Source organism: Mchenga conophoros, linkage group LG7, assembly GCF_057382185.1.
Source record: "Mchenga conophoros isolate Kocher_MC1m ecotype Shallow Benthic linkage group LG7, M_conophoros_male_GT1.1, whole genome shotgun sequence".
NCBI classification, from domain to species: Eukaryota; Metazoa; Chordata; class Actinopteri; order Cichliformes; family Cichlidae; genus Mchenga; species Mchenga conophoros.
The window spans coordinates 41,135,420-41,149,090 of NC_140532.1; the positions used below are offsets into that span (position 1 = coordinate 41,135,420).

The 13,671-nt window shown below is 39.5% G+C and overlaps 2 protein-coding genes across 5 annotated transcripts in view; both read left to right on the top strand.

Annotated features, from left to right (window-relative positions):
• Nucleotides 1–7,907, top strand: swi5 (SWI5 homologous recombination repair protein). 2 transcript variants are annotated; one of them, XM_085279282.1, is made up of 6 exons: nt 1–168; nt 686–734; nt 866–969; nt 1,195–1,289; nt 7,370–7,461; nt 7,818–7,907. In XM_085279282.1, the coding sequence occupies exons 1-5, from the start codon at nt 74–76 to the stop codon at nt 7,432–7,434; spliced, it is 408 nt and encodes a 135-aa protein (XP_085135408.1). In that variant the 5' UTR covers nt 1–73; the 3' UTR covers nt 7,435–7,461; nt 7,818–7,907. The 2 variants fall into 2 exon arrangements, with proteins under 2 accessions (XP_085135408.1, XP_085135407.1); XM_085279281.1 differs by having other exon boundaries at nt 7,370–7,907.
• The window catches only part of slc27a4 (solute carrier family 27 member 4), a 24,897-nt gene continuing 18,603 nt past the window's right edge, over nt 7,378–13,671 (top strand). Inside the window, exons 1-5 of one of the 3 annotated variants that reach the window (XM_085279278.1) lie at nt 7,378–7,461; nt 7,818–7,855; nt 11,027–11,188; nt 12,822–13,032; nt 13,135–13,318. In XM_085279278.1, coding sequence (XP_085135404.1) covers nt 11,028–11,188; nt 12,822–13,032; nt 13,135–13,318 — 556 coding nt within the window. In that variant the 5' untranslated portion in view covers nt 7,378–7,461; nt 7,818–7,855; nt 11,027. Of the gene's footprint in view, nt 7,462–7,817; nt 7,856–9,258; nt 9,649–9,882; nt 10,270–11,026; nt 11,189–12,821; nt 13,033–13,134; nt 13,319–13,671 lie in introns of those variants that run through there. The other 2 variants (XM_085279277.1, XM_085279279.1) reach the window with 2 other exon arrangements.

The window sequence follows — 13,671 nt, forward strand, 5'->3', positions numbered from 1 at the left end:
ACTTCCTTTTCCGTGTTCAGCTGTCCGATGTTGTATTAAACCAACACTAACACATATAATTCCTTAAGGCAATATGAACACGGAGCAGTCCGTTGAAACTATTTGTGAAAGTCACTGCCCAGTTTCGACACCGGAGGGAAATGACTCAAAGAAAGGACAGCTAAAAAGGTAACTGTGAGGATAGCTTACCATTGTTGTTAGCGTTAACGCCAGCCACCAACTACAGAGCAACTTGTATTTGCAGCCGAGCGGTTCATCTGGGTGCTTCGTTTATTCTGTTCACGTTTTGAGGCTTGATTTACATGTAAACTTTACGTGTTGTTTTCTTTCTTTTTTTCTTTTCTTTTTCTTTTTTGCTTAACACATCAAATAAAATAATTTGTAAAATAACAGCAAGCTTCTGTAAAAGAAAAACAGGCAATTTACTCGCAGGTATTATATTTTTAGCCATATCGTAAAATATAATTCCTGTCACCTAGCCAAAGCTCCAAGTTTAATGTTTTAAGATGAAGTTTACTTAACTTAAAACACAAGTGACATAATGTGTTTATTGTGTACTTAAACAATTGTCCGATCTTGAGTACCTTTACTGCAACTAAGCTATTGTTGCTGTTGTTGGCTTAACATAATTGCATCTAATTGTATCCATATTTTTTCATCATTAATTCATTCCTTCTTTTTGTAGAACTCCATTATCAAAGTTTAAGAAAATACATTCCCACTTCAAGTCACCTGTAAGTAGCTTTCCTGTCTTCTTTTTCACACACACACACACACACACACACACACACACACACACACACACACACACAAACAATCACCCATAGCATGCCACACATGCCTTATTCTGTTATGATTGTCACAGCTTCAAGTACTTGAGAGTGCTAAAGTCAGCCCTGCAGAGGAGGTGGAGGAGCTAGAGAGGAGAAGAGAGCAGCTGGATACAGAGATAGCACAGCTGGAGGCTGAGTAAGTACAGCTGTGTTGTTCTTGCTGTATTTCTGTCTTGAGGTCCAACTTGAATGCTATGGGTAGTGATGGTTCATTGAATCATTAGATGAACAGAACTCAGATTTAATCGTCCACCTGCACATAGCAGTTTATCTTTTTTAGATGTTTATAATTTTGTGCCTTTGCCTGCATATGACCTTTTGCATAAATCTGCTGAGACCATGCATGCGTATATGTTTTTAGGGGCTATAGAGTAGAGGAGCTGGAGCATCATATTGATAAGTTGCATGAATACAACGACATCAAAGACATTGGGCAGTCACTCCTGGGTCGTATAGGTAAGAGAGAAAAAGAAATTTCAGTTCAAGCTTTAAGTAGCATTCAATGTATGTAGTAATAAGTGAAGCTTGGTAAATTAAAATTATAAAGGTATATTATTAATGATGTTATAACTGCTGATGTGAATATTACTGTGATTCAGTAATTAACATTCCCCCTGAGCATCAACTCTTGTAAACACTGGGCATAGTATTTTCTTCAAGTGATGAAAATGTTTATCAGTCACTAACACTATCTTATTATAATACACCAAATTTCTCTCTGTTTGTCCCATGACACTTCTTATCTATCTGAGGTACTAATACATCATCATGTTGCCTAACAGCCACTTACCTATCAACAGGCTTAAGTGACCCATTTTTAACATTGATGCATCACAACAACGTTATAAAACCACCATTTCAATTTAATTTCACAACAGTAACATCAATTGTATTTCCACAAATGTTACCTGGCAATCATCTAATGGACTAAACTGATATTTATATAGGGATGAATGCAGTAGTACCTTTATTTTTTTTAGATGATGGGTCATGGACATGTTCCCTTAATCACACCTTTAATTTTAATAGAGCATTCTGGCGTTTAGGGTGGCACATCTAAACTTACCAATATTTTCCTACTCTGTGGAAAATCTGTCAGATTATGAGGCTATCTTATGCACAGCCCTTATCAGGTCACTCCACAGACTCGGTTGCATTCGGGTCTGAGGTCTGGCTGGGTCTTTCAAAAAATGTTAAAGTCATTCTTTTGTTTAGGTCATTGTTTTTGTTTTTTTGTTTTTAAACATCACTAAAACTGGGCATTTTAGCAGGGGTGTGTGGATCTTTCTATCCACTACACCTTCTTTACAACCATGACATGTGAAGTCCACTTGAATTAAATTTTAACTATGAGTGTTGGTTAATTTGCTGCATAACCATAAACGTACATTGTGATGAGAAGTGTGAGAGTATTAAAAAAAATGTAAACTAAGAATTATAATGGAAGATTTAACCTCCTCAGTCAGCCACTGGAGGGCAGCAAAGAGGGGTGTGCCTGCTTTTTTTTTTCTCTGTTGAAACAGAAGTATTTTTAGTAAACCTTATGCAGTAATTAATAATATGCTGCACATGGGATTGCTTATAAAAACTCTTTAGAAAACAAATGACTTGACTTTTAGTGGCTGACCTTTTTTTTTTTTAAAAGGTCAGCCACTAAAAATCATGTAGTTTTTGTGCTCAGTGATTATATTGGCTAATATTGAATGGGTTTCAAATTTGGTACTAACTTTTAGTAATTAAATTAATTAACTTGCATATCAGATAATGCTTGTACATCACTGGCATGCTGCCCACACATTTCTCCCCTTCTTGTGGAGTTCAAAAGGTTTTCTGACCAAAAAAGGAATTTCACCTTTTTACTAAAAGGGTAATTGTAATTTATCATAATCATAAGGGTTTTTTTGTATCCCTGTTCTGCAGCTGCACAAGGTTGAGTAAGTAGGGTGAAGTTCAGTTTTCATACTGGAAGGAGTTCTGGTGATTCACGGTCATGTCATACTACCTAAGGGTGTGTGTGTTTTATTGTAGATAAAATCTTGATGTTCCCTTCCCATTTTAGTCTGTGATTTTAAATGTACAGTGCACCAATATACTTATTTCCCACCTATGAACAGTCTGTGTAGAAAAGTTAGGTGATCTCTCATAGTAAAACTGTGCTGAGTTAAATTAGCATTCTCTTCAAGTTCTCTGTCAGTACAGTGAAGAGTCACGATGATAATGACTTCTTAGTGAACGGAGATGGCATTTCCCCTCTGACACAATAGCTGTCTTTCTCATCACCCGCAGGCTGACACACAATTACAATCTCTGTCTATAGATGCATGCATTCAGTAACACGTGCATATATATTCAAATACAAAGACGTGCCGTCATTCTTTCTTCTCCCTTCTTTCTCTCAAGCACACACTTTCACAAAAGCTCTACACTTAACGCAATGAGTTGCTGTTGTACTGTATGCTGTTATTCTGAGAGGGAGGAGTTGGGTGGGCAGGCCCTGGAGTGAGGAGACAAGAGGAGATGCCCTGCATTACCCTTTAAAGACAAATGTCCTTTGTCTCATGTCCATTTGTCTGTCTGTCTGACTGTTTGTCTGAGTTCATGTTGCTACTTAAAATCTTTCCCTTTTTTGCATATATTCACCACTTTAAGGTTTTCACTTCTGAAATTGCTGAAAAGGTGGTCATAGAATATAACAGAAAAATGGTGCAGATTGTGATACAAGCACCAAATTTGGCACAATTACTTGATTAGCTGTTTGAAAAATTAAGATTGCTGATTGGACACCAAGATCATTGAAAATCAGACATACAAGTTTAAACATCTCAGATTCATTTTTCCCATTATCAAGAGCCTAGCTGTAAGATATATATGCATATGTATTATATTATTTTGAAAGTAATGTTCAGTCAGTTTTGTTGTGTCTTTAGTAGATCAACACATTTTTGCAAACATTTTATTAACAACTACTTCAGCAATAAAAACAGCATAGAAAGCAAAAATGTTCATGGTGATAGTATCTGCCTCTATACTCATGTTTACATCCATACTTGGTCAGTTCCTGGCAGCATGCAGCTATTATAGGGAGTGTGGTCCATGAAACTGTACAGACTTCTTCCTCAGCCTTAGCCCAGCCCCAGATGATTCCTGCCTGGTAGGCAGCATGCTTTGCATGGTCCCTAAGGGCTGCACTTGATGATGGAATAGCTCTTCTCTCTCCATGCAAGGCTCACTTCTTACTCATGAACTTGTTTAGTCATACATCACTATGACAAAGTGCTTCAGATGATGCAGGTCATCGTCAGACGCTTCAGAAGGAGTCTAAGTTTAACAAAGGTTTTAATAATTTCATCACACATGTCCTTATGTCCGTAGGGTATTTGAAAGTAGAATGGGAGACAGAGCCTTCAGCTTTCAGGCCCCTCTTCTGTGAAACCAGCTCTCAATCTGGATTTGGGAAATAGACACCCTCTCTACTTATAAAATTAGGCTCACAACTTTTCTTTTTGATTAAGCTAATAGTTATTGCTGGATCAGGTGATCCCTGAGCTTCCACAGTTTGTCTCTTGTCCTGTCTTCTTCCCATCACTCCCAACTGGTCACGGCAGATGGCTTCCCTTCTCTAAGCCTGGTTCTGCCTGAGGTTTCTTCCTGTTAAAATTCAGTTTTTCCTTCCCACTGTCTACAATGCTATAATGAACACATTGGTGCCCTTTGCGTTAATGAATGAGCTACTGACGTCTAGTCAGAGTTGCATCTCTCGTATACCCCAGTGTCAGCCACCTCTTGGCTGAGACAGCATCTAGGCACTTGGTACTTGTGATTGCTACAAGAGGCCCTCTTGTAGCAATCACTGGACTACTGATTGTGTCAGATTCACAAACCTTGTTGGCTAGCAACTTGAACAACTCTGTTTTATTGCCGTCATCTCTGAGAAAACAGAAGTTTATCTATGACTTTATATGCCATCAATGTCAGAGCTATAAATGAAGTTCATCACATAAACTGGATCTTCTGTGTGCTTCCCTCACCTAGTTTAGCCCACGAACCAATGTTGTTGACCAGGGTATGCTGTGCACAGGCAACTTCTTGGGAGTCACAGATGACAGATAGTGGTGAGGACCAGTGTCAGTAGTTCATCCATGGGATGTGGCTGAATGCTGAAACAAAGGCACTGCTCCTACCTCCATGCCCCATTTACCCCATGCAGTAGCGCTACTAGCCTAATAATATACCAGAAAAGTAAGCAAATGCTGCATGCTTCAAAACATAGAAATTGACACAAGATAATGAAAATCAGTAAATTATGTAGCAATTAAATGCAAAAACTACTTTTTCATGGGTCATATTGGCTGCCTTCTTGAAAAATGTGATTTTCATGTGGCTAATCAGAAAATATTATTATACAAGGGGCCAAATTGTACCGAATTTGGTGTTTGCATCACCATTGCATGATTTTGGATTTAATTTGATATTATCTGCTTCACAATTAGGGAAATATAGCATTTACCTTCTCAGATGATTATTTTGAACATATTCAACATGCAGACTTTCTAAATCAAAACTTTAGTCTGTCCATTTTTCCTGGTACACAGACTCCTTATAACAAACGATGGCAAAGTTTATTTATCCCTTTAGCCCAAAATTAGTTTAGTATTCAGAGAGTTTTTTAAATTTTATTTCAAATTAAATGTCATGAGACTTAAGAGACAACAAGCAGGATGCGTAATTACTAAAACCTCCTTCCACCTTCTTAGTAAATGCTTAAATTAGATGTTGGCATTATCATTATCATCATTATTATTACCAGGCGCTATGCCAAGAATTTAAGTTTAATCTGTCATACAGTATCGTTAAAGGCGGATCTGGTAGGTGCCAAAGTTATCATTCATTGTGACATCCAGCATCCACCCCACAGCCGTTGCTGAAATAAGAACGAGTCCTGCAACAGAACATTGTCTCCACTGAGCCCTGAGGGGTGTACTGTGAAGCACAAATGAGTTAGCGAGTTGTAACAAGCCTAAAGCCATAAAGGTGGCTCTCTTTTACCGCGTTAGGTCACCATAGTAACTAAACACATAACCTGATTCAGAGTTATATTCCATTTAAAATCTGCTGTAGGCACCACATCTCAACTGATTCTTTTCAAGACAACATGCTCCAAATTTGATTTTAGATTCTCTGCTTAAGGAATATGTTTATACTGTACTAATACCTCCAAAGGAAGCCTGCAGTAAAGTCACACAGCAAAGTTACAGCAGTGCAACATGCGCTGCATGGTCACAGGAATTTGCATGCATTCAATTGGTGATGTAGAAAATGTTTACATGTTTTATGCTTGAACCTAATCTTCTACCAAGTCTGTTTTACACTGCTGGAATTACAGGAAATACGCACAACATAGGTCAGATAATATATCACTCTACTTGTAGGCTAGTTATCAAGGAGAATATCAACTAAGGAAAATCAACTTCACTGTGACCAGCTAAAATCTAAAGTGGTTTCCACAACTTCTTCATCGTGTTATGGGATTGTGTCTGACATAAATGCGTTGTTGTCGTTGTTTTAAATGGATCCGTTTTGATGTTGTAATGTGGAGTGTTCATGTAAAAAGTAAATGGTAAAAGGTGTAGTAACATTTTGTCTCCTAGCATTGTTACCTATCACTCTTCTACTTTTACAGCTTTTTCTTTATAGACCTCTGTCTGCTGTTCTCCTGTCCCGATGTCTCTGTTGAAATAGGCGGCACTGAACTGATCCTTAAAAAGAAAAGTCAGCTGACATATCAGAGCTTGGCTATGTTGAGCTTGCTTTGTAGCACACGACTGTGGTGTCAACATCACACAGGTGGTCTTAGATTATATAAAGAGGCAGAAACACCTGAGACTGAAAGAACTATGCATAGTGCTCCAAGGTCACTGTAGTAACCTAAATGCCATGTGTATTGACTGATTCTGTTTTAAAGACAAAAAAAGAATAGTGAGGCCAAATGTTGATTGTACTTTTTTATTCCACTTTGCATAGTTTAATTTATCTACCTGAAAGCATTCTCACTTCATTTTTACTAACAAAACACTTTGAAACAATATTAATAGGTAATTTATTAAAAAGTATTTGCAGGTTTTTTTGCCGTGTGTGTGTTTTCATTTTTTGACTGTTGGATAAACAGATTCGTACTGACCTTGGCAGTTAGGGCATATAAAAAGTCTAATATTTGTTAGTTGCCTTTCTTTGCCAAGCACTTATCTATCAGGCTGGACCCGACATAATTCAGCATAGTTTGATTCTGTAGAATACTAACGACCCCAAGATTCAGCTAGCGGGGCTAAGTAACTGGAAATCTTTAAAATATTGGTAATAAAACACAATGTAGATTATCAATATCCTTTAAATACTTCTGTTCATACCCCTTTTACCAAGTGCAAGCCTCGTCTTTAGCCTGATTAATTATTCGGTGCTGTACTCTTGGCCTGTTCAGTGTTTTGTGGTTTGTTTGAAATGTAGGCTAGAGGGAGTTGACCCTGTAACCTGTCTTGCAGCTGCTCTGAGAGGGACCACCACACGAGATCTCTACGCTCACTTTGGTTTGGAACTGGATGACTGAACAAAAAGAGAAAATGAAAATAAAATGGTGAGGACGGTTCTTCTGACAAAGAAAACTGCAGGAAAAAAAAGTTAAAGACCACAAACTTATTAATAGATTTGATGTCCCTTTTTTTCTTGGTTAACAATTTTGATAATGAAAGGACACTGGGATTTTTCCATTATGCTGGCATGGTATTTAAAATAGTCTAGCTATTCAAACCTTTCAGTGGGTTCATTCCAGTCTTTCAAGATCTGTCTGTGTGTACAAGGATGTAAATGCTGCTGAGGGTTAATTTAAATGTTTGAGCTTACCTAAATAGAACTAAAGTAAAGGCCTGTCTGTACTGGCTACTCAAATGGCAGTCGTTTTCTAACTTTGCTTGTTTGGTTTGTTATTTACAGAAAAGATAAGAATACTGGAGTGTTAAACTGTACTACCAGTAAGTGACATGAATTTAATAAATGAGATGCTTAAATATCACAATTTATAAAGATACACCGTCTTTTTGTTTCAATTCACATCCTTCACCTAATTTAAGAAAGGGTACTGGGCAACTTTCACAGATATTTATAGTTTCCTGTCTGTCAGCACTTGAACTTCTGAAAAACAAAAGCTCTGGTGGACTTGATGTACCGAAAAAAAGCATAGCATGCATAATACAATCTAAGAATCAGTGATAAGTGTCATCTGCTATCAAGAGTTTGACAACGCCTGTGATACTCTCATTAACTTGATTGGCATCTGTATCTGCTTGTGAAACTGAATGGAAATCTATCACTGGCAGGTCGAAGCTGGTCAAATTTTCTTGCCCTGATAATTGCATCTCTTTATCATTCAGCTAAGATCTCAAACACTAGTGTGTATGGGATAGCAGTATGATAATTGTGTTGTAAAACTTATCACCTTTTTGTGACTCCTTGGTATTACCACAGATCGAGTCCACTATTTGACCCAAGGTTACACTTAACATGTTTTTTGCAAGAATTTCCAAACAAGTCTCTCCTTGTCAGATCTCTCCGGGACCACTGGGAGCGCGTCCTTTGTTGACCTGCACCAGTGGCTCTCAACGGCCTGCTATCGTAGACTTTTTGTAATCCACCCTGGTTATGCAGTGCAATTCAAGAGATGTCACGTTGCTAGTATAAGCACTGTGTAAAATGTCAACGTCCTTGTGTTCTGTAAATGTAGACAACAGGACATTTCTTGGCTTGAAGTTGCAGCAGTCCGTAAAGCAAAAACAATTATTCACAATTATTCATGAGCCAACATGTAGTATAGAAATTGTTTGGTGCCAAAGTTTTATTGCAACACTTGAGAGCAGTTCTGTCTGGCTCAGCAGTCGTACATTTAAGAATGTATGTGACATCTACGAGGAGTTCAAATAACTTAATGTTATTTTCAATCAACCTAGCCTTTGTACTGAAAAATGGCAAGTTACAGATGTTATAGTAGATCCGAGTCCTCTCTGGAACACAGGACGGGTTAATCCTGTCGCTATTGTTCGAAAACCTGCCCTTCCTAATTCCACAGTCCTCCGGGAGCTCCTGTGTTGACATACATAGGCTTAAAGAAAATTTCTAGCAGGTCGCAGCAGAGTAATGAGTGAATGGCATAAAGAGGCGTACTCATTTTGCATCAGGGCCTTGTCACAACCACGTTGAAACTGCTGCGCGTGCTGGCCTCGTTAACTGAGCTTGCTGGGCCACACCGCATTTCCTGAACCGCAAACACCCGCCTCCTGCTGGATGTGACGTAGAAAAAGATGTACATTCATGTTCTTGATTGGCTGTTGCACCCGTCCGTCAACTCTTATTCCTGATTCACTGATTTGACGCTGACGGCAGTGGGCGGGCGCAAGTAAGAAAATTATAAGGTCATTTGAATTACGCCTGCTAGTGAGCTTATCGGCTACAATGAAGCCAGTGATAATATTGATGATTATGACAATGAACGGATGATGATCGTGGGATCAAAGTCGACGGAGACTGCCAGGCGATTTCGAAGAAGGAGCAGCGGGTCGTTGTGATATTAACAAAGGGGGGGATCCCAGTGCTTGTGTCAGCCCGTGTGCGTTTCTCTGTCAAGCCGACCGAGCGGCGGTGAAGAGCGGAGGGAGGGAGAGAGTGGGGGGGGCGACCAGGCTAGCCTGTAAGCCGATCAAGGTGGAATTGCACACAACGACTTTCACGTTTGGGATTTCTGCGTACCTGCATGCTGTGAAGGAGGTGCAAGGTATGTAAACGGAAATGGGTCCCTGCCTCAGCCCAGATCGATCGGCGTGGTGTTTGAGGGACCGGCCCGTTTATTATTCGCCAGAAGAAAGGAGAGAGGAGCAGCGGCGGCTCGTCATCTCCTTGTCAGCGATTAACCCGCTGACGGGACTCGGGGTGTCCGATGTTTACATTTGAGACGGCCATTTGTCCCCGACAAGCAAACCGTGCGATTACACCATATGCCTCATCTTCATCTCCTGAAAGAAGCTGCTCATGGTGTCACGCTGTCCGCTTCCTTTAAGCCGATGCGCACAATACGCTGCGCATCCTGTTTCCCTGGCGCGCCTGTTACCATGATAACCTATATCAGTTTGATGATTTTGGCCAACGTCGTTGCAATAAAAAAGGCTTCGTCTGAAATGCACATGGCATGGTTAGTGAGGTGTAACCTTGCCAACAGTGGGTTGAGCCTTCCCCCTGTCGTTGCCACAGCCTCTACCGCAATGCTACGCGCCATGAAAATTTCCGGGTTCGGCATCAGCGAATGATGAAGCTCTTTTCTTACCGGGAAGTGGCCACCTCTCCCCTTAATGCATCTCTTTCCCTCGAACCCATCACGTCGATCTGTTTGAGGTTCAGGGTAATGTAATCGTCCACACAGAGCTCTCCTCTGTGCTTGTTTATATTTTAGCAGTGGAGTTATTGAATTTTCATGATGGAGCTAACATCATCACAATTACAGCCAGATGTATGGAGGCATTGAGGGGGTTATAAAATGGCCTTTTGATGATGATGAACTGAAATCAATCATCTCTATATGTATTGTGCTTAAAGGCTATTTAAAAAAATAACAAACATGGGTGTGAAGATATCATTTACTGTTTAGGCTTATCTTCCTGGCTGTATCAGGTGGCAACTGGGAAACTGTGTCAGCATGTGCTGTCTGCTGTCACTTTAGACTGTTTGCTGTGAATTCAGAACAGAGCCTTTAGGCTTCTTTTTGTTTTCTCCTTCAAGCAAGAAGAGAAAATTTAAGGGTTCCACCCAGCTTAACACATTTTATAAATGTTTTACAATCTCATCTGTAATCATGAATACCCAGAGGTCACCCAAGACTCTAAATTTCCGCTATTTCAAATGGTAACCCTTCACCGCAACTTCAGTCTACCAGAGCTGACTCAGTGGATTGAAATGGACTGCAGATATGTAAACAAAACCATAGACCATAACATTGTTAAGGTGTTGAGTTCTAAGGAAGTGGATTCAAAAATTCTGTTTGCTCATATAACGTGCACGTAACCTTTCAGTCATTTGGCCTGAAATGTTTGTGATCAGTAGATACAGAGGGGGCTGGCAGACCCTTCTGTATCTATTTATATGTGTTTGCATTCTTTCAGGATGATGCGTCTAGCATGCTGCACTGCCCTGCTTTTTGTGTTGAGGCTGCTGGTGGGCTTGCCCTGGTACCAGGTTCTTCCAGCCATCCTGATCTTCTATCTGGGAAGTGGAGGATGGAACTTCCTGGATATCTTTGCCAAAACAGTTGGCAGAGACTTACAGTAAGCATTGGAATTATGTTTGTTTGCTAAATGCAAAATCATAAAATTGGACCATAGATGCATTATGTCTTCCAAATCATTTGGCATGAGCTATGTCACTTTTAACTGTGACCCAGTGGCCAATTTCCTGTAGTTTTGGCTCTGAAATTCAGACAGAGTTAAATGTGACCTCAATAGTCACACAGTGCTAAATCTGCAAAAACAGGAGAAATCCATGCAAGTTGTTTCACAGTTGCAGATAAATTCTCATCTTCACCACATAATTGTCACGAACAAGGGTTAGTTCCTAAGCCCTTGTTAAGAGCTGGCTAGATATTCCTTCTGTACCTGTTTCTAAACACGCAATCTCAAATATTTAAGACAAAAGGTCCAGAGGACAGAGAGAAGGGTAGGAGCAAATGTTTTAAGTGGCATACCTAAAGCCAGTATTTACAAGTGGAAACTGGCATTGTAGTTGGTTTGAGGTTAACTTCCTTTTTTCCTCAATAGCTGCAGTAATCTTAAAACAGGAAATTGTAAATTATCTCTTTAGGGGAACAGCGACACAATAATCTACCCATTAGGGATTACTGCCATTCAGGGACCCATTATATACAAAGGTCACCCAGTTTTCTCATGATTAGAGAACGAAATATTACTGTTTGTCCTCCTTTTCTGTTAAATTGTCATAGAAAATGTGCTAGCCACATCTAATGTTTAGTCTTGTTTATACATTTTATTATCTTTGCTTCTGGCATCTGCTTGATTAGAATTATGACGTTAAGTTGTATTATTGATCAATTGTATTATTGTCTAAAGTGTCAAGGTTAGAAAGACTCTGTACAGCATTGGATCTTAACGAATCATATATTTCACACAGTGACTCACGAGCTGTTGATGAGGCATTTTTGTGTGACAAAGCTCAGGTATATACATTGTAAGAGTCACTAAGGCATTAGAAATAAATAGGCTATAGTTTTATAATGGGTACTGTTCTTAAGCAATAGATCCGTATGAGTAAGAAAAGGCATGACAAAAGAAAGTAATTAGCCTCAACTAGCTGTGCAACAATAAATGCTTATCTAGACCATCATGAAATAACTCTCTTATGTAATGATAAGCATATTGTCGCTACCTCACTCTAGCCAAGAAGTACTTTGGCTTATTGTTTTTTTTATGACATTTCTGTAATTATTCACTGCTCAGGAGATTGACCACTACCTTTGTACCACAAATGTAAAGTGCTGAGAATTGCCATTCATGCATAATTTGACCTTGTGGGCCTCCAAGCCATATCTGTTGAAATATTTTATGCTTTGTAATGTGGTTTGGATACAGTTCGCAATACATTCAAGTACAGCTTCTTTAAAAGGTGGTTTATGTATTTTTGCAAAAGGGAATTTGGTGGATCGTTAGACAAATGTTTGTTGCCAAAAGACAGGATACATCAAGTTGTCTTTGTTCATTTCTCAGATCTATTGATACATGGTGTGGATTTAAGCAGATGAGCTGCAAATGTTAATGCTAATGTTTTTTTTTTTTTTAAAAAGTGCAAAAAAATAACAGCAAATTATGAACAGTGAAATGGCTAATGTTGCTGGGAATCATTAAGTTATTTGTTCTCTTACAGTAATGTTTTCTTTTGCTCCTTCAGTGCAGCCAGTGTTTTACTGCGGGTGAAACTGAACGTCAGGCGCCACCTCAGAGAGAAGAACACTATTCCCAAGATCTTTGCTGAAACGGTGCACCGTCATGGGGACAAAACAGCGCTCATCTTCGAGGGCACTGGGGAGAGATGGACTTTCCGACAGTTGGATGAATACTCCAACAGAGTGGCTAACCTGCTATTGGAAAGAGGCTTTAAGGTAGATGTACAACACAATAAAGCTTCATTAAAAGCAATTAAGCAAAAGCAAATCTTTTTAAAGTTATATTACTTTCTTTTTTGTTTTTGTTTCTGTCATTAGGAAGGTGATGTGGTGGCCCTTTTCATGGAGAACAGATCGCAGTACGTGGGCATATGGTTGGGCATGGCTAAAATTGGAGTAGAAGCGGCTCTCATCAACTTCAATTTAAGACTAGATGCTTTGGTCCACTGTGTCACCATCTCCAATGCCAAGGCTGTGATCTTTGGTTCAGAGCTAACTGATGGTAAGAGCAAAGAGGGCAGATGAAAGTTGGATAGATTCGAAAGTTAGACGAGAAAGCTGAGGCATAACAGTCTGTACAGCATCGTCATATGCTGATGAATGCTGTTCTGGTTCCTGTGCAATAAGAGAGGTGAGTGGTGAGGGGAGACAGCCACAGAGGTCATAAAGACAAATGGGTTTTGGAGGAGGTGTTTCTTCAGTATCAGCCAGTAAAGCTTTAAATGACTGATAAACACAAAGAAGGGATAAGGTAATGAGGGAGGGACTGCCACTAGTCTGCAGTGTCCAAGGTCTGAGCTCTGCAGAGAAATGTGTTGCATGATAGGAGGCAGATAAAAGGCAGAACCACTGTGA

Coding starts and splice junctions, on each gene's coding strand:
- swi5 (XM_085279281.1), top strand. CDS start 74: ATGAACACGGAGCAGTCCGTTGAAACTATTTGTGAAAGTCACTGCCCA. Junction 735..865: donor ATTCCCACTTCAAGTCACCT/GTAAGTAGCTTT, acceptor TGATTGTCACAG/CTTCAAGTACTTGAGAGTGC. Junction 970..1,194: donor ATAGCACAGCTGGAGGCTGA/GTAAGTACAGCT, acceptor ATATGTTTTTAG/GGGCTATAGAGTAGAGGAGC.